Source organism: Gymnoscopelus braueri (genome assembly GCF_963280865.1).
Source record: "Gymnoscopelus braueri genome assembly, chromosome: 22".
Classification (NCBI taxonomy): domain Eukaryota; kingdom Metazoa; phylum Chordata; class Actinopteri; order Myctophiformes; family Myctophidae; genus Gymnoscopelus; species Gymnoscopelus braueri.
This window is the reverse complement of record NC_137624.1, coordinates 7487539-7505409: the sequence shown is the minus strand read 5'-3', so window position 1 is coordinate 7505409 and position 17871 is coordinate 7487539. Positions and strand designations below refer to the sequence as shown.

General features: G+C 38.6%; 2 protein-coding genes across 3 annotated transcripts; one reads left to right on the top strand and one right to left on the bottom strand.

Annotated features, from left to right (window-relative positions):
* The first annotated feature begins 2652 nt into the window (after window positions 1-2652).
* Window positions 2653-6527, top strand: eif2b1 (eukaryotic translation initiation factor 2B, subunit 1 alpha). 2 transcript variants are annotated; one of them, XM_080420086.1, is made up of 9 exons: window positions 2653-2977; window positions 3091-3192; window positions 3881-4017; window positions 4941-5057; window positions 5172-5284; window positions 5637-5705; window positions 5796-5871; window positions 5988-6113; window positions 6368-6527. In XM_080420086.1, exons 1-9 carry the CDS (start codon window positions 2965-2967, stop codon window positions 6521-6523), a joined length of 909 nt encoding a protein of 302 aa, XP_080276212.1. In that variant the 5' UTR covers window positions 2653-2964; the 3' UTR covers window positions 6524-6527. The 2 variants fall into 2 exon arrangements, with proteins under 2 accessions (XP_080276212.1, XP_080276211.1); XM_080420085.1 differs by having other exon boundaries at window positions 3881-4077.
* A 629-nt stretch (window positions 6528-7156) lies between these two features.
* ddx55 (DEAD (Asp-Glu-Ala-Asp) box polypeptide 55) lies at window positions 7157-15731 on the bottom strand. The gene is made up of 14 exons (XM_080420084.1): window positions 15603-15731; window positions 14919-14969; window positions 13332-13418; window positions 13095-13186; window positions 12930-12992; window positions 12548-12697; window positions 11917-12106; window positions 11302-11384; window positions 10874-11005; window positions 10605-10697; window positions 10206-10320; window positions 9108-9276; window positions 8541-8845; window positions 7157-7359 (listed from the first exon to the last, which is right to left on the bottom strand). The coding sequence occupies exons 1-14, from the start codon at window positions 15699-15701 to the stop codon at window positions 7168-7170; spliced, it is 1821 nt and encodes a 606-aa protein (XP_080276210.1). The 5' UTR covers window positions 15702-15731; the 3' UTR covers window positions 7157-7167.
* Window positions 15732-17871: the final 2140 nt, after the last annotated feature.

The window sequence follows — 17871 nt, the reverse complement described above, 5'->3', positions numbered from 1 at the left end:
ATATTTAACTATGTCATTAATATAGCATAAAGGAGTTGTGTGGAAATAAGAAAAAATTAAAAAAAAAAATTAACATTGCAAAAAAATTTAACATTGCAAAAAAATTAACATTGCAAATTACACTGTGATGACTCATCATGGTGTAATTTGCAATGTTAATTTTTTTGCAATGTTAAATTTTTTTGCAATGTTAATTTTTTTTTTAATTTTTTCTTATTTCCACACAACTCCTTTATGCTATATTAATGACATAGTTAAATATTGAAAATGGGTGGATTTCCCCTTTAAGGGGTGCCAAAAAAAAGTTTGAATAGTCTCTCAATGGAAAACACTCCTCCCCCACGGGCTGCACTGCTACAACATTCAAATCGAGCAGTTTGCCAATCTGGCATTTGGTCCAGAAGCCTGAAAGCTATGCAATCTCTACCATCTCCTGACAAATATGGATGGATTAAAGTCGCTGATTCGTGGACACCTTTATGGACACTCTTGCCAGAGGCTGCCAAAGTTTGTAGAGAACTCAAGTGTGGCTGCAAAGCTGAGCCCTTCTGTTCGAGAAAGTGTAGATGCCGGGATGCTGGGGTACCTTGCAGAGCATTATGCCAATGTGCTGGTAATTGCGAAATGGCACACATGAATACATGTAGTTACTAAACACTAATCACAAAAAAACAGTAATGATCAAGAAGAAAATACATGAGAAGATAGAGTGTAAAACCAGCAAGAAGATGTAGAGTGCAAAATAAATAAGATGCAGAGAGTAAAATAAGAATATGCAGAGTAAGATAAGATGCAGAGTAAAATAAATAAGAATATGCAGAGAGTTAGATAAATAAAGAAGATTCAAAGAGTAAAATAAAATAAAAAATGCAGAATGTAAAATAAATAAGATGATGTAGAAATGAAAACAGAAGGTAGACTACAAAATAAGGCAGGTTATGCGCTGCATAACCTGTCGTATTGAGTCTGCATAATATGCAGACTGCCGTGGTCAACTGTTTAAACAGCCATTTAGAATTTCTTCAACATGGTCCCTTCCTAAAAAGTTTAATAAACAAGCAAACAAACAAAGAAATAACACCTTCTAGGATATATTAAGAAGCACTCAATGTACGTACCAAATGATACACTTTTATGACGTCCCTTTATGTTTTATTTTGTGTCAACTGCTTTAGGCGGTCACTTCCTGTTTAAAACCTCTTTGGGCACCCCTTGTAGGATGCGTTCAGATCACCCAAGGGACATTTGTACCACATTTCATGCTTTTATGAGATTCTTTAGGTATCTTGCATGATCTTTCACACTGTAGGCGGCCATTTTCAATTTAGTCAATAACTCACTTCCTGTTTCAGATTATTTTGAGCACCCCTTCTAGGATGTGTTAGGATGACCCAAGGGACATATGTGCCAAATTGTATGCTTTTTGGAGATTCTATAGGCTTTTTGAGCCAATCGCCAACACTGTAGGCGGCCATTTTCAATTTTGTCAATAACTCACTTCCTGTTGAAGAATGTTTTGGGCACCCCTTCTAGGATGTCTTAGGATGACCCAAGGGACATGTGTGCCAAATTTTATGCTTTTTGGAGATTCTTTAGTTGTCTTTTGAGTCAATCGACAACACTAGGCGGCCATTTTCAATTTGGTCAATAACTCACTTCCTGTTTCAGATTCTTTTGGGCACCCCTTCTAGGATGTCTTAGGATGACCCAAGGGACATGTGTGCCAAATTTTATGCTTTTTGGAGATTCTTTTGATGTCTTTTGAGTCAACGGTCAACAGTTTACGTGGCCATTTTGGATTTTGTCCATAACTCACTTCCTGTTTAAGATTTTTTTGGGCACCCCTTCTAGGATGTTTTAGGATGACCCAAGGGACATCTGTATCAAATTTCATGCTTTTATCCGCCGCGTAACGATTTTTCACTTAGTACCCCCTACTATATAGTATTCTGTATTTATTGTGATAGTGTAGTGTAGTAGGCTACAGTGGTTCTCAAAGGGTTTTTTTTATGTCAAGGACCCCCAAATTAATGTATTTGGCCGTGGACCTCCATATAAGCTCCATTTGTGCAGTTAAAATGTTTCAAAATGTAGGCCTACTTAATATAGTAATGTATCAGATCTACAAGCTCACAATGCATCGCATCACAACACGTTGTGAGCTTGTAGATCTGCTATTTTCAAATGGCTGAAATGTAGAGGAGCTGAAGTGGTTAATTTACGTTTGTAATAATAAGCAAAAAATAATAATCAAGTAACTAGTAACTACATTTTTTAAATAAGTGTAGTGGAGTAAAAGTACAACATTTGCCTCTGAGATGTATAGAAGTAAATGCACTGATAATTGGAAATACTGCAGTAAAGTAAAATATACCTAATTTTTTTTACTTAAGTACAGTATTTGAGTAAATGTGCTTAGTTACTTTACACCACTGAAAACTTGTAGGCTAGAGTCATAGAGGTATAATATCATGGCTAGAGTAGACAACCAGACTGTACAGGGTTGAGCATCAGGTGAACAAACAAACTAACTAAAATAGCAGATCTACAAGCTCACAATGCGTCGCGAAAGCGACGCGTTGTGAGCTTGTAGATCTGCTATTTTCCGGCGGATGCGCTGGGGAAACACGCGTCATCAATCCGCGACACACATTGCAGCACCATCACTGACGGGAGGAAAACAGCAGCTGAAGTTTAGTGGTATAAATGTGACCAGAATATCATCAAACACAGGCTCTTAATCTTAATAAATATTACATCAAGTTGAATTGAAGGACGAATGACCTCTTAGTTCGTTTACAGGACGTTTGTTTTGTTTTAGAAAGACTGGTTTCCCCCCGATCAAAGCAAACTCACGTGTGCACACAAAAACTGTCACATTGAAAGGATCATCAAGTGCAAGTCACTGAGCGTGTGATATAAGCTTAAAGAATCAACCTTTGTGGTTGTGTTGCTGCCTTAACGATGAATGAAGAAGGTGAGTTCTCTTGCTCCCAACACATTTAAAATTGATTTAAAAGTCATCCCCGCCATAGCTTGTTTGAATGTAATATAACGGTCCCTCAATTCTCACCTCCATATGCAACCCAGAACTGGTGGAGTATTTCAGGAATCAGATGAAGAAAGACCCAGACATGGCATCTGCTGTAGCTGCCATCCGCACCCTGCTGGAATTCCTCAAGAGAGATAAAGGTTTGAGCAGCATCACTCCACTGTAACCACCTGTACACTGATATTATTCATGGGATGTTGTTGTTATGCCACTGATTGCTTCCACATAGTAGTGATGATATAGTTAAGCATAGGCGGCTTATTGGCATGGCGTGTCTGAATCAGAGCTGTACTGTCTAGGGCAGAGGGGTCTTCAGCCCAAGGACCCCCTAGCTGAGAGAGAGGTGAAGCAGGACCCCCCCCCCCCCCCCCACTACATGTTATATAAAATTATGTTGCAGATACAACTTTTTCATAGATTGGCTTGACCGCACTATGTGTATCGTTGAGTTGGATTCATGTTAGTGTGTATTTTCAGACAGTTAATTATATAACACTTAAAACCTCAAAACTTGTACTTGGTCTGCTCTCTATCCCCTCTACACCACCAAACCTCTTTGCCGAAAATGGCTCACAACGTGTGAGCTTGCTATTTCTAGTCACTCTGGATTAAATGCCTAAATTGTAATGTTCCCCCCAGAACATGGATGCTGGGGTTCAAGTGGTTAATATAATATACATAAACTGCACTTCTATACAGCGAGATTTTATCTTTATCTGGGCATCCCGTATTTTTCTTAGAAATAAGGGACGCCCCGGCTAGGTGTTGGTAGTTGGCAACCCTAATACTGTCGACCCAGATCAGTTGTAATGGTGTTTGTTTTTCCAGGAGAGACCATCCTGGGACTGAGGGAGAGCTTGACATGGGCCACAGACTGCCTGACAGGAGTGGACTCGTCTGTGGCTGTGTCCTCAGGAGGAGAACTGTTCCTGCGTTTCATAAGTCTCACCTCATTGGAGCACCAGGTTAGGCGGCAATGGCATAGAACAGTGGTTCCCACACTATGTGCCGTGAGACAAGTCCAGGTGTGCCTTGGGATTTTGTGACAACCACACATTATTATTGCAATTAATTACACGGCTTGGTTGAATGCTTGACTCTGATTGGTCAATCACCAAATTCAGCTGTGTGTTATTTCTAGATAATGACTGATGAACTCAATAACAGACCGCTGTCTAATCAAAGGCCGTACCCAACATGGTAGCCATAAACAAACACACTATGTCGTTTACAGCCAAACATTGCTCTCAAGAATGTTTTTGAAAACATTTGAAGGTGAGAAATAGACCGAAAATGTATTCTATTTGATCAGCACTTCCTGTTGTTTTCCGAGGCGACACGTTGCACTGGACGCGCCGTGACCTGGCATAAATTTATGGAATACTTTAATTAACGTAAGCAATGAAACCTTGGACTTTTTGATTTGGACTTGCCCATTGGTGTACTGTGGGCACATTTTGAAAACCACTGGCATAGAACATATCATTTGTGTGAAACTAAAATATAGACCCACACAACAACTTTGCTACAAGTAGGGTTGAACAATATCACTATTTTTGACCAAATACCTCTATCGATATTGTGATTATATTGTACTGTGACAATTTCTTTGCTTCCAAAAGCTCGCAACGCTTTGTGAGCTTTTGCTATTTTCAATTTGGTTGAGTTCATAGGACTTCATAATCCCTTAGATTAATCAGCACTTGGTATTGGGTAAAAAATAGGGTTTAAGTGACCAAAACCAGCAAAAGACAACACTTGCAATATCACGACATCCAAAATCCCAGATATCATCTAGTCTCATATCAGGATATGCATATAATATTGATATATTGCTCAGCCCTAGCTACAGGCCTTCATATAATCTACTTCATGTGGTTTGTCTCAGGATCTGTCACGCTGTAAGAAAGTGATGGAGGAGAGAGGAGAGTTGTTTCTACAAAAGATCTCGCTGTCCCGAACCAAAGTGGCCAAGCTGTGTCACACCTTCATCAAAGACGGAGCGGTGAGTGGTGCCAGTCTTCATGGCTTGATTGAAAACATTCTTCATGTCCCATATACTGTGTTAATCCCGCTTTCCAAATTGACCCGCAGTTCTCTTCCATATTTCCTTCCACAGAAAATCCTGACTCACTCCTACTCCAGAGTTGTCCTCAGGGTGCTGGAGAAAGCGGTGGCAGAGAAGAAACGCTTCTCTGTCTACGTCACTGAATCCCAGCCTGATGCAGCAGGGTGTGTGAATTGTGCCACTAATTGTTGTGCTAGTGTTTCCACTGAAGGTAGTCACTAGAGCTGGGAAATATAGAGGTATTGATCTGGGATAAGTGTGTTGTAATCATTTACTTTCAAAAATAGCAGCTATGCAAGCTCACATTGTGTTGCAAGCTTGTAGATCAGCTATTTTTGCTACTTTGAAAAACCTTTGGAAAATCAACAGTACATTAGTCACAAAATTGATATCAAGGTATTTGGTCAAAAAATTGTTTTATTAAATTGTGTCCAAATCGCCACGCCCTGCTACACACTCATTGTTGCTGTTCAATGGTAACATGAAAACTTGTTGAGTCTGAATTTTCTTTTTTAGGCGACAGATGGCAGAAGCCCTCAGGAAACTGAATGTTCCTGTGACAGTAGTTCTGGACGCAGCTGTGGGGTAAATATTCAATTTACGACAATTATATATGTAAAAAAAAATAATTAAGAAACAAGTTGAATGATTAAATGTGTACATTCATTTCAACAGATATGTCCTTGAGAAGGTAGACCTGGTTATTGTTGGTGCAGAGGGAGTTGTGGAGAGTGGAGGCATCATTAACAAGGTGTGTTATGGGATATAATATAGAAACCAGCAAACATCTAATGAGTTAACCAATTCTGCTTCTTTACTGCAACATGTAAAAGCTGAACATACATACATGTCTCTTTGCCCATACAGATTGGTACCTATCAGATGGCACTTTGTTCCAAAGCTCACAACAAGCCTTTCTATGTAGTGGCAGAAAGTTTTAAGTTTGTCCGGCTTTATCCACTCAACCAGCAGGACGTTCCAGATAAATTTAAGGTATGCAGAACTTTACAGTAGTCACTAGTCATACCCGAAGCCAGCGGTTCCCAACCCTTTCTGGATCATCAGGGCTCACCTGAAAATGTAAAATGTTCGCAGCCCACCCTTGGTGGTCAGAAGGTTGGGCCGTGTGCACTTTCAGAGCATGTTTGTTTTTTATGATCAATCAATCGTTTGTATTCCGGCTTGGATCAATGGAACTAACATAATATACTTTAATCATTACATGTTTGTCCCCCCACCCCCCACAGTACAAGGCAGACACACTGAAGACTGTACAGAACCTGTCAGAAGAGCATCCTATGATTGACTACACACCACCTTCACTCATCACCCTCCTCTTCACTGACCTGGGAGTCCTCACCCCATCGGCTGTCAGTGATGAACTCATTAAACTCTATTTATAACTGTCCCAGAACTTTCAAATAAAACATACCGGAAATTGGTAACTGTTGTGCAGAAAACTTGTATCTCCATATTTCATCCTTTTTTCACAAGTTAATGCCCTGTTTTATACTTGTCAGAATGCAACATGTTGTGGACTTTAGATTGGCAATTTTTAAAAATGTTTTAAAATTGTTTTGAAATTCAGATACAGGTACACCAGGTTCAAACTGTTAAAGAGTGTCTGTGGGTTTTATAAATACTTTAATTCAATGAAAAGTATTATCAAGAGGTTGTGACCAAATAACTACATTGGATCCACTGGAACAGAATTTCTAGACATTAGTTTTCCGCCCATCAGAGACGATATGGTATAATTACCTGGCCCGCAACAATGCTTGGAAGGTTATAGTAATGTCTCTGTATTTCTAGTGGGAATGTGGGAACTTGTAATATTCAAGGTCAGCTTTTGTCACACAAGTGACACACCGGTGATCAGTTGCACCTTGACCACCGGTGTGTTGTGTGACTGTCTGACAAAAGCTGACCTTGAATATTACAAGTGGTACGGCAAGGTTGTCACCTTCGGATGCCGTTCGTATGGCAAGAGATTTCCCTATCTAGATTTGACTTCCAAAGTCAATGCAACTGGGTGGAATAGACCGTCTTAGTCATTGCATCGGTCTTCTGAGCAGTTCACTTCAGCTTGTGGTTGTTCTTGTGTTTCAACTTTCATCTTTTTGCTGCTTGTTACCTGCTCCTCAAAGTCCTCCTCAGTAATCTGTTTTTTCTTGAGCCTCTTCAGCAGCCAGGTGTCCTTTAACAGCTCCTGCATGTCCTCTTCATCCACGTCTGACCCCTACCGACAAAACAGTAAAGATTCTCATTAAAGGTGCAACCATTGATCCAACTATTTGATTTAATAAATTATAAAAAAATATTAATAATTTAGTAAAATAACCGATTAACCCATTAACTGCCAGAGGTATTTTCATATTATTTTAGCCAGTGCCAGAGATTTTTCATTGAAAAAAAAAGTACTCAGGAGCCGAGATACCAAATTTTTAAGTTTTAAGTTAACAAGGAAGTGGATAGGAGTTTTTTTTTAGTTCACGTAGATCTATTGGCACGTGGCGGCTTTAAATAGGTTCGCGTAGATCTACGTGATTGGCAGTGAATCAGTTAATAATGGATCCCTATTTTGGGCATGGCAGACGAAGAAATTCCAAAATAGTGACATTAAACACTGTTGTGCAATTATAGGGCAAGACCACTTTAATAGAGGATTTGGGTTGTGTAGTTACCTTGCCATGATGTAACAACAAAGGTGGGCAAGAAATCTGTAATTTCTCCATTGACTAGAAATTGATCATTTAAAATATGCTCCTCATTGACTTACATTGTACAGTGAAGAGGCTCAGGAGGAGCTCTTTTAGCCCATAAACAAACTCAAACAAAGCTGATTCTGACAATATAGAACATCACCAAACCCAGTACTGTTTTTTTTTTAAAATAAAAATGTCAACTTCCTGTTGATTTTACTATTTTTATCAGGAAGAAAACCCAGACTGGATCTGAGGATCTGGATCCCGATCTTCAAATAGTAAAATCAACAGGAAGTTGACATTTTATTTAAAAGAAAAAACAGTACTGGGTTTGGTGATGTTCTATACTGTCAGAATCACCTTTGTTTACGTTCATTTACGGGCTCAAAAGAGCCAGCATCAGAGTGGTCATGTAAGTCAATTGGGAGTATATTTTGAATTCTATTCTATGGAGAAATTATCTTTGATTTCTTGCCCACCTTTGGAGCTACATCATGGCAAGGTAACTACACAACCCAAACCTCTACCAAAGTGGTCTTGCCCTTTAAGTATAAAATAATGGTTAATAAAGGTTTTGAAAATGAAAAAATATAAAAATGTTCTTTAAAAAGTGCTTCCAGATGATTTGATCAATCGAAAAAGTAATCAATAGAATAATGGCTTAAACGATAATTGTGGACCTAAATGAGATCGTCATTTAGCTTTATACAAATACCTCATCAGTGTTGTTTCTCTTGGCAGCCCTCTTTTGGCGACGGTCCTTCCTGTTCTTCTGTTTGGACCAGGATTTAGTCTGTGTAAACTTCTTTCGAGTTGGATTGTTTGCCTCTTGCTCTTTTTTTAGAGCCAACTCAGCCAACATCTTTCGCCTCAGTTTCTCACGGTTCTTGTCCTGGTAGCGGATGGTGTTTGTGTCGATTGTAGTCTCCTCAAACTCGGGGAAGGTTTTCCCCCTCAGCTCAGGCATTCTAGGCATGCGGAGAAGGGCAAAGCCACGGGCCAAGCCAGGCCAGTCCAGATCTAACCAATGAAATGCGCCACAAAAACATGTTTTTAGTTCTGAGTTTTAACAACCTGAACCCTTGCGTTCCTATTCTGGGCATGTTATAATAGGTAAAGTCTAGTGAAAAGAAGTGAACATTCTGCAAAAATAGGCCATCTACAAGCTCAGTTGTCGGCTATAAAGTAAAGACCCCTGGGAGATAACGGTCAATGAAGTATTGATAAACTAACAAGGAAATGTACGTACACATTACTTCAGAGCTCTACTAAGGGTTCTTACCTTTGACTCTGAAGATAAGACTACATTCATGCTTGGCGTAGCCCTGGACGTAGGAGACAAAAGCCCTCATAGCCCTGTCAAACATGGCACGGTCTGCCAGTTGCAGGGCCTTCACTTTGGGCAGGACATCCACCACGTCTTTTATCTGACGCATCTTTTGAAGTGGACACTGCAGAGAGGACAAGGAAGGAACACTTTTGTTTTAGTCCCTCAGCCGATTAAAGTAACAGTCAAAGCCACAGTGCACTTTAGCCACGCACACCTTATTATGGGCATAATAGGCAAAGGTTCTACAAAAAATAGGCAATCATTTGGCAAAAACGACAAGCTTGTAGATGTGCCATTGTCATTATTGGAAATACCATGAAATACATAGGGTTTTTAAGTAGTTATAGGTACAGTAAGTGATATTTGTTTTTGTTACAATAAGTGTTAAATGCTATATATTCTGATAGTAATCATTGCTATAGCATGTATGTTCAGTAACAGGAGTCTCCCTGTGTCCAGCTCTTTGATAAAAAGAAAATCTATTTTTAGGGATACCAATTTTATCCTATCAAGAGGGAGAACTCACACAGGATACAGATTAAACAAGTGATATTGGAAGTGATGACACAAAGAAATGAGCAGACAAAATTGGAACTGGAGCACTATAAAAGTTAAGCTGAAAAATGGGTATTCTTTCCCGATTGGCTGAAATTGGCAACCCCGTCTGAAAATGTATTTTCGGTTTACTATGGAATTGGAGAGACGGGGAGATCCCTGTTACTGAACGAACACTCTATAGCAGTGCTAACTATCAGAATATAGTTTGTTTAAAAATTATTTTGTTTAAACCAAAACTATCACTTACCATACCTTTAAATAAGTTCAAATATTCTGATACGTCTCTCAGAATGTTAAGTCTTATGACAGTAATTTATTTATTTTTTAGGGCTACACAATGCAACTTTAAAGAGATAAACTACAATCCCAGAATGAGCTAATTGCAGTTCTAGTTCCATGGATTTTTGATTTTGAGAGGAATAGACAATAGAGGAATAAACACTACATCACCCAAATTCAGAGTTCAATAAAATGTGTAAACAAAACACTAACTTTCTGGTTGATGGACAGGAAGTTGATGTAGGATTCCTCCATTGGCAGCAGGAAGACAAGCGCATTACCTTCATTACCAATCCGTGCTGTACGTCCACACCTGTGTACGAAGGCACTGAGACACGGACAAAACCACTCATTAACACAGCTCTTCATAAACATCATTATGCAACTTGCCCAATTTCACACTACTCTAAACATCTCATAACGGCATCGCAGTGTTGCATGCCAAAAACTGCAGATCTACAAGCTCGCAAATACAACGCGTTGTGAGCTTGTAGATCTGCAATTTCTTTAGACAAAGTATACAAAGCATTACTCGCCGTCTCATTTCACGAGTGGGAGTCTGGGAAAGAAAAACAGATTTTCCTTCATCAGTAGATTGTCAATTCTGCCTACCTTGCACTACTCGGAGGGTCGTATTGCAGCACCCAGTGGACCTCTGGGATATCTACACCTCTGGCCATGACATCAGTACACACTAGGATCCCACTGAAACACAATACAAAGGAGAATTATACTAGTTATTCAAATATAATCAACCACTTAAGCCCTATTTAAAAAAAACTGCAAAAATAGGGGGGGGGGTTTGCCTATGCCCAAAATAGAGATGCCAGGGTTAAAGTGATTAAAGAAAGTATCTCTTCATTGGTGCCAAGTTCACTCACCTTTTCAGGGGCCGAAATTCAGCAAAGATTTTGTTGCGCTTATGTTTCATCTTGCCATGAATGCAGCGGATGTCGACATTCTTCACGAGGGCTTCCAGGAGACGGCCAAAATACTCCACGCATGCACACGTGCTGAGAGTAAGAAGCTCGTTAAGTCGTGTGCAACAACACTCCTAATAAAACCACTATGTGTGTCAAAGCAACCATATGGGTTATTATCACCTACTAGGACTGGGCGATATGACTTCAAATCAATTATTTCAAACTTTTGCCTCAATCATGATTAATAAAAGATTATTACACTTTTTTTAAAGTGAAAATAGCATGAATAGTTTTGTATCAGTTCGTCTATATAGAAGAAAACAATACATATTTTTTTTTTAAATTGCTTCTCGATTATAAGTCGGTTATTGGTTATTTTCACCTACCTAAAGAAGACTAGGTGTTTCTCCTGCTTGCGCTGCCTGAGAAACGAAACGAGGGTATTGAACTTGTCCTCGGTCCGACACATCTGAAATAAGAAGACCATGTTTTAATTTGAAATAAAGAACATTTAACAAATCCTTTTGTATCATATACAATTGCAAAAAAGGATGCAGCGGGAGAACACTACAATGTAAAAAAGAAGCCGAAGTCATGAAATAAACAGCAGAGTAAAACAACTCGTCTGTCTGCGACACGCTCATTCCCAGATCAAATTTAATGCCATAACTCCAGACATTTTAAGACATTTCTAGGCCTTGAATTTAACAAATTAAATTCAAGATGTTTTAAGCCTTTTTAAGGATTCGCGAGAACCCTGGCTACGTTGTAAAGAATGCGTATTTTAAAGGTCTTCTACCGAAATGTTGCTGCTAATCAAATAAAACTGTTTCTTTAGTTTAGACTGTGTGCGGGTGTTTTTTATTTTAATTCAGTATACATGATACTTCTAAAGCGTTCTAAAGCCCCAAATAGCTGATCTACAAGCTCACAAAGCGGTGTGAGCTTGTAAATCATCTATTTTCGGCATACAAGTAAGTAAAAACATAGGTTTCTAGTACAGTGTAATAGTTGGACAGCCTTGCAGGGGTCTTCTGGGTGCTGGTGGCGGCCACGCCCTTCTCCTTGACAGTGATGCGGACAGGGTTCCTGAGGCCAGCTCTGACCAGCTTCTCCAGCTCCTGGGTCTGTGTAGCTGAGAACAGGCCGGTACGCCTCTGCTTCGGCAGGTAGCCTAGGATCATGTTCAGACTGGACAGACCAAAAGGAACTCCATTAGAAGTGTGATTCCACCATGATGTAAAACACTATCTTTTTAAAACCACTTAAACCCTACATACTTCTTTCAGGGATCTAACTAACTAGGCCCCCTACATTTTTTCCCTCTATAGCCGAAAATAGGCGATCTTACAAGCTCCCAACGTGTCACACGCGTGATGCATTGTAAACTTGGAGAGCTCCTATTTTTGCCAAATGTTCGGCACAGAATAGGGACTCTAGTGTTCAGGTACTTTTCATCTGGTGTTCCCATTTAATATTTGGCCAAAAACGTAAGAAATTATAATTTTTCAAAAATATTAAAAATTACCAATCTACAAGCTCATAACATGCCACAATGTGATGCGTTGTGAGCTTGTCACCACGCTATTCAGACACAAATCAAATGAATAAACATTTCACGGTCCCTTATACCTGGCCTCGAAGCCCATGTCTAGTAATCGATCTGCCTCATCCAGAACCAGCACATCCAGACTCTTGACTGCGCTAGCCAGGTCCAGACCGTCCGTCTTCCTCTTAAACATGTCCTCCAGTCGGCCCGGAGTTGCAATCAAAATGTTGGCCCTGAAATTGAACAGCATAGATGCAGGTGCGATGTTATTATAGTCAACTAAATCTAATGATAACAATGAAAAAACTTTGAGTTAACTAAACTTAAATTAAAATGAAAAGGAGGCTTTACGAAAGACGAAAAAAGAAAACTGACTGAAAATAGGGGAGCTAGGTTTTAAGTGTTTAACGATCTACCCAAAATTGTACACCGAGATAGATAATATGGAGATTTAACTGCATTTACCCGTGTTCCTTGAACTTTTCCACATCCTCCATAGGATTACTTCCACCAATCAACAAAATCTGCCTGAAAAACAAATCAAGTTGAAATCAATGATGATCCAGACTTCCTGAGTTTCAAACAGCGTGTCCAATTGTGAAAATCCACCCACCCATTCTCTTTGCCTACCTTAAGTGTGGAAACTTTTCAATGAATTTCTCCATTACTTCACTGATCTGTAAGGCCAGCTCTCTCGTAGGTGTAACGATCAATGCACCAACCTGCCAAAATGTCATGTTAACTTATGCATACATAAAAAACGTAATTAACATAAAAAGTAATAGCAAGGGATGATGCTTTAGGATGAAGAGTTCAGTTTTTCTTTGACAACAGAGATACCAGCCTGGGAAATAATAAAATTCATACCTGCATTTTTTTCAGTTTTTCTTCTCGCTTCAGTAGGATTTCTATTACAGGAATGACAAAAGCAAGTGTCTTCCCACTCCCAGTTACCTAAAACACATATAAAGATTTAGTTATATGAAGCTGCTATGTGCTTTCTATGTACATTTGTGTGTCTGTCTAAATAAGTATTAAACACACAGAAAAAAGATATACTTGTATATTCTTGATCGCCTATCCAGTTTGATCCTATATCATTGTAGAGCAAATGAATGCAGGAGAACTGGGCACTTTTGCGAAGTGGCCACTATGGAAATCTGGGTGAATCTTTGTCTTAAGCATCGACTTTCATTATTTTATATCCTTATGTATAACTGAGTACACATAAATCAGAGCTAGTGTCTCTCAAGGGCCTCCAGTTCACAAAAAAAGAGGCTGAAAAGGAATTCTACTACGGAAACACTGTATTAAGATTAGGCCTGTCACAATAATTACATAATCGCAATTATTTGACATAATCGTCATAATCATTTCCATGTTAAAAAAAACTTTTCAAAAATAGTGGATATAGCAGATCTATAAGCTAAAAACGCAAGTTTTGAGCTCCACTATTAATGTTTTTTTATTTTTTTAAATGTTAATTGTTTTATCTGCCCTGTGCAACTTTTGTTTAAGGAAGCCTAAAAGCCAAACAGAAATGTTATTTGTATTCATAATGCTCTAATGTTCAATGACAGAAACACAATTAAATCAATAATCCCAATTATTTGAGTGACAATTAATCACCAAGTACTGTAAGATGTTATAATCGTGACAGCCCTAGATATCATAGGCAATGGTTTAACTATAGCCTTGGATCAAGACTATCATATTTGATCGATTTTTTACATCTACGATACGAAAGTAAAAGCCAGACTCGATACAGTACATCTCTGATTGTCTTGATCCAAGGCTAGTTTAATTATATCGGTGGTTCTCAAAGTGGTCCAGGCCTCCAGGGACCCTCAGGGTTACAGGTCCCAAATGGACCCGTTCCATTGGTGCACTCTCAGAGTTATGGGGGTCCTTGAAATGTTGGAGAAGCACTTAGTTAACCCATTCAATCCGGGAACGCATCTGTGTCATTTTAGATTTCTTTGGCTATTCAAAAATAGCAGATATACACGCTCATAGCGCGAGATCTGGTATTTTTGAATATATATTTTTGTAAGCTATCATTTGTAACTCAAATCTTTGCTTCTGGGGGGGGGGGTCCCTGGAACTAAATAGTTTGAGATGGGGGTCCGCGGCCAAACAGCCTACATATTATTGTGGGGGTCCTTGACATGAAAAAGTCTGAGAACCACTGATATAGCAACATAAGTTAAAAAAATAAAAAAAATAAAAGAAACCTTAGGATTTAGCAGACATTTGTAGAGTACATATTCAAAGATTTGCGCACATTTTCACGATTTAGATTTTTTTTTGCAGATCTACAAGCTCATAGTGCGGCACTCGGTGCCACGCTATGAGCTTGTATATCTGCAATTTTTGAATAGCCAAAGAATAGCCAAAAAGGACAGAGATTAAGGTTAATTCTAATAGTTAGTTTATGTGGTCACTGACACTTACCGCCTCGGCAGCCACATCTTTGTTCCTCATGAACAGAGGGATGCACGCAGCCTAGAAACACAACATTGTAACATTAGAACGGGTCAGTGGTGTAAAGTAACTAAGTACATTTACTCAAGTACTGTACTTGAGTACAATTTTGAGGTTCTCTTTTTTGACAGTATTTTACTTCTACTGCACTACATCCCAGAGACAAATATTATACTTTTACTCCACTACAATTATTTGAAAACTTTAGTTACTTTGTAGATTTTGATTATTACTACAAAACATACATTATCAACCACTTCAGCCCTATACATTTCGGCCATTTGAAAAGAGCAGATCTACAAGCTCACACACATTGTGAGCTTGTAGATCTGCTACTTTCCAAAGATATGTATACATTTGAAAACGTGTTTTTTAAGTACTTTCTACTTTTGGTATTTGGTACTCCAAGTACATTTTGATGCCAATACTTTTGTACTTTTATTCAAGTAAATTATTAATACCGGACTTTTACTTGTAACAGAGTGTTTCTACGTTGCAGTATTAATACTTTTACTTAAGAGAAAACATCAGAAGACCTTTTCCACCACTGTGCTACAGTACTAGCCAGTAGCTATAATGGTAGCTAAGTGACAGCTACCATTATACTGGTGGAAAAGTAACGTTACACTGTCTGCCAGACAAGGAGAACGTTACCTGTACTGGTGTCGTGTGTGTGAACTGCAGTTCGTCGAGTGTTTGTAAGATACAGTCATTGAGTTTCACAGGTAAACTGCTCCATCTTCCCTCCTCCATGTTGGAAAAAGAATAACACGCTGCTTCTGCTCCTTCTTCCGGTCCGTTGATGTTTACAGTCCGGGTAGAAACGGAAGTAGTTCATGCAATACATTCCGTTCCCGTGTTTTAGTTAGTTTTATGTTTAAAATGTGACTACTGACTTGAGCGGTGGGAAAAGTACTCCAATCTTTTACTTCAGTGAAAGAATCGATACTGCAATTTAGAAATACTCTGTTACGAGTACAAGTTCGGTATTCAAAATGTACTTGAGTAAAAGTACTACATCATACTTAAAGGAGGAGTTCACCCAAAAAATTACTTATTTTCTATCAATTGCACACCCTATGAAGCCTTGAATCCATGGATTCTTTTTGGTTTTTGTCGCATTCCTAAGCTAATAATTTGATTCCCGTCTCCTACCGGCTAATGTATCCGGTAGGAGACACAAAGTAGATTATTTGTGTCTCCTACCGGAAATACACACAGTCATCAAATTATTGTCTTAGGAATGCCACAAAAACAAAAAGAAATCCATGAAATAAAGGCTTCATGGGGTGTGTAATTGATAGAAAATAAGTCATTTTTTGGGTGAACTCCTCCTTTAAAGGACGACTTCACCCATTTTCAACCTATTAGGCCCTCACTAATGCTCATGATAAAATGGTACCATTTTTTTCTACTTGGTCTGTGTCTCATAGGAGGACTGTGGACAGTCCAGAAACCCGTCTACCAGTGACATCATCATTAGATTTAAAACATTCTATTTAGATTTTTATTAACGCGAGAACAAAGGCTTCTATTATTGCATTGCAACTTTCCAGGAATACAAAGCCTGCAGTTTCTATTAGCTTGGATTCCCCATCGATGATGTCACTGGTAGACGGGTTTCTGAACTGTCCACAGCTCTCCTATGAGACACAGACTGAGTAGAAACAAATGGTACAGTTTTATCATGAGCATTAGTGAGGACCTAAAAAAATGGGTGAAGTCGTCCTTAAGTACTAAAAGTAAAAGTGCTCATTATGCACAATGTCCCATTTCACACGTTTTCAAGTGTATAAAATGTATTTTATCACTTTACTTGAGTACTTTATGCTTCTACACCATTACATCTCAGAGAAACATTTTGTACTTACAATCATTTGACAGGTTTAGTAGTTACTTTGCAGATTTAGATTAATATAAAACATACATTACTGTGGCAGAATAGCATCATATGTTTTAATCTACCCAGCAGAACATACAATTAAAATCAGCCCCACCTTTATCAGCTGCAACATTAAAGTGATTAACACTTTAATCATGTATTATTACTAATTTACAATCCAATTATATGATTGTGAAATGGACCATTCTGCATGAGTACTTTTTACTTTGGTATTGTAAGTACATTTTGATGCCAACAGTTTTGTACATTTACTCAAGTTTTGAATACAAGACTTTCACTTGTAACAGAGTTCTACCTTGTGGTATTGATACTTTTACTTAATCTCAGTACTTCTTCCACCGCAGAGTATACCACACAATGTGAATGTAGGGTTGATGGTAGGGTTATGAGCATAAACTGACTACACTGTCTCTATACATTTGATGTTGCGTTTACCTTGCTTACTGTAAGTCGCTCTGGATAAAGAAAGCCTGCTAAATGCCTGAATTAAAAAAATGGTTGCCACTTAAGTACTGTAAAAAGTCCTGGACAAAATAATTATGAATAAATGGTGGTAATCAAAAGTTACTGAGACCTCACTTCCCCCATCACTGCAAAAGGTTTTTGTCAAAAGGTTAAAGCTATATATTCTGATAATAATCATTGCTATAATAGTGTTTGTTCAATAACAGAGGTCTCCCCATCTCTTTAATAAACAGAAAATTCATTTTCAGGTGGGCTGCCAGTGTAAACCAATCATCCCATTTATGAACTTCAGGTTATAGTGATCCCTTTTCAATTTTGTCTGCAACATTTTTTTGTCATCACTTCAATTTCACTTGTTTATCTTGTGTATGAGTTCTCTCTCCTGATTGGTGAAATTGCTATCCTGACCTGAAAATGCATTTTCTGTTTAAAGAGCTGGAGAGATAAGGACTCCCGTGTTACTGAACAAACACTGTACAGCTATGGTTACCATCAGACTATAGAGCCATTTAACACTCATTGGAACAAAAGAAAATCACTTACTGCACCTTTAAA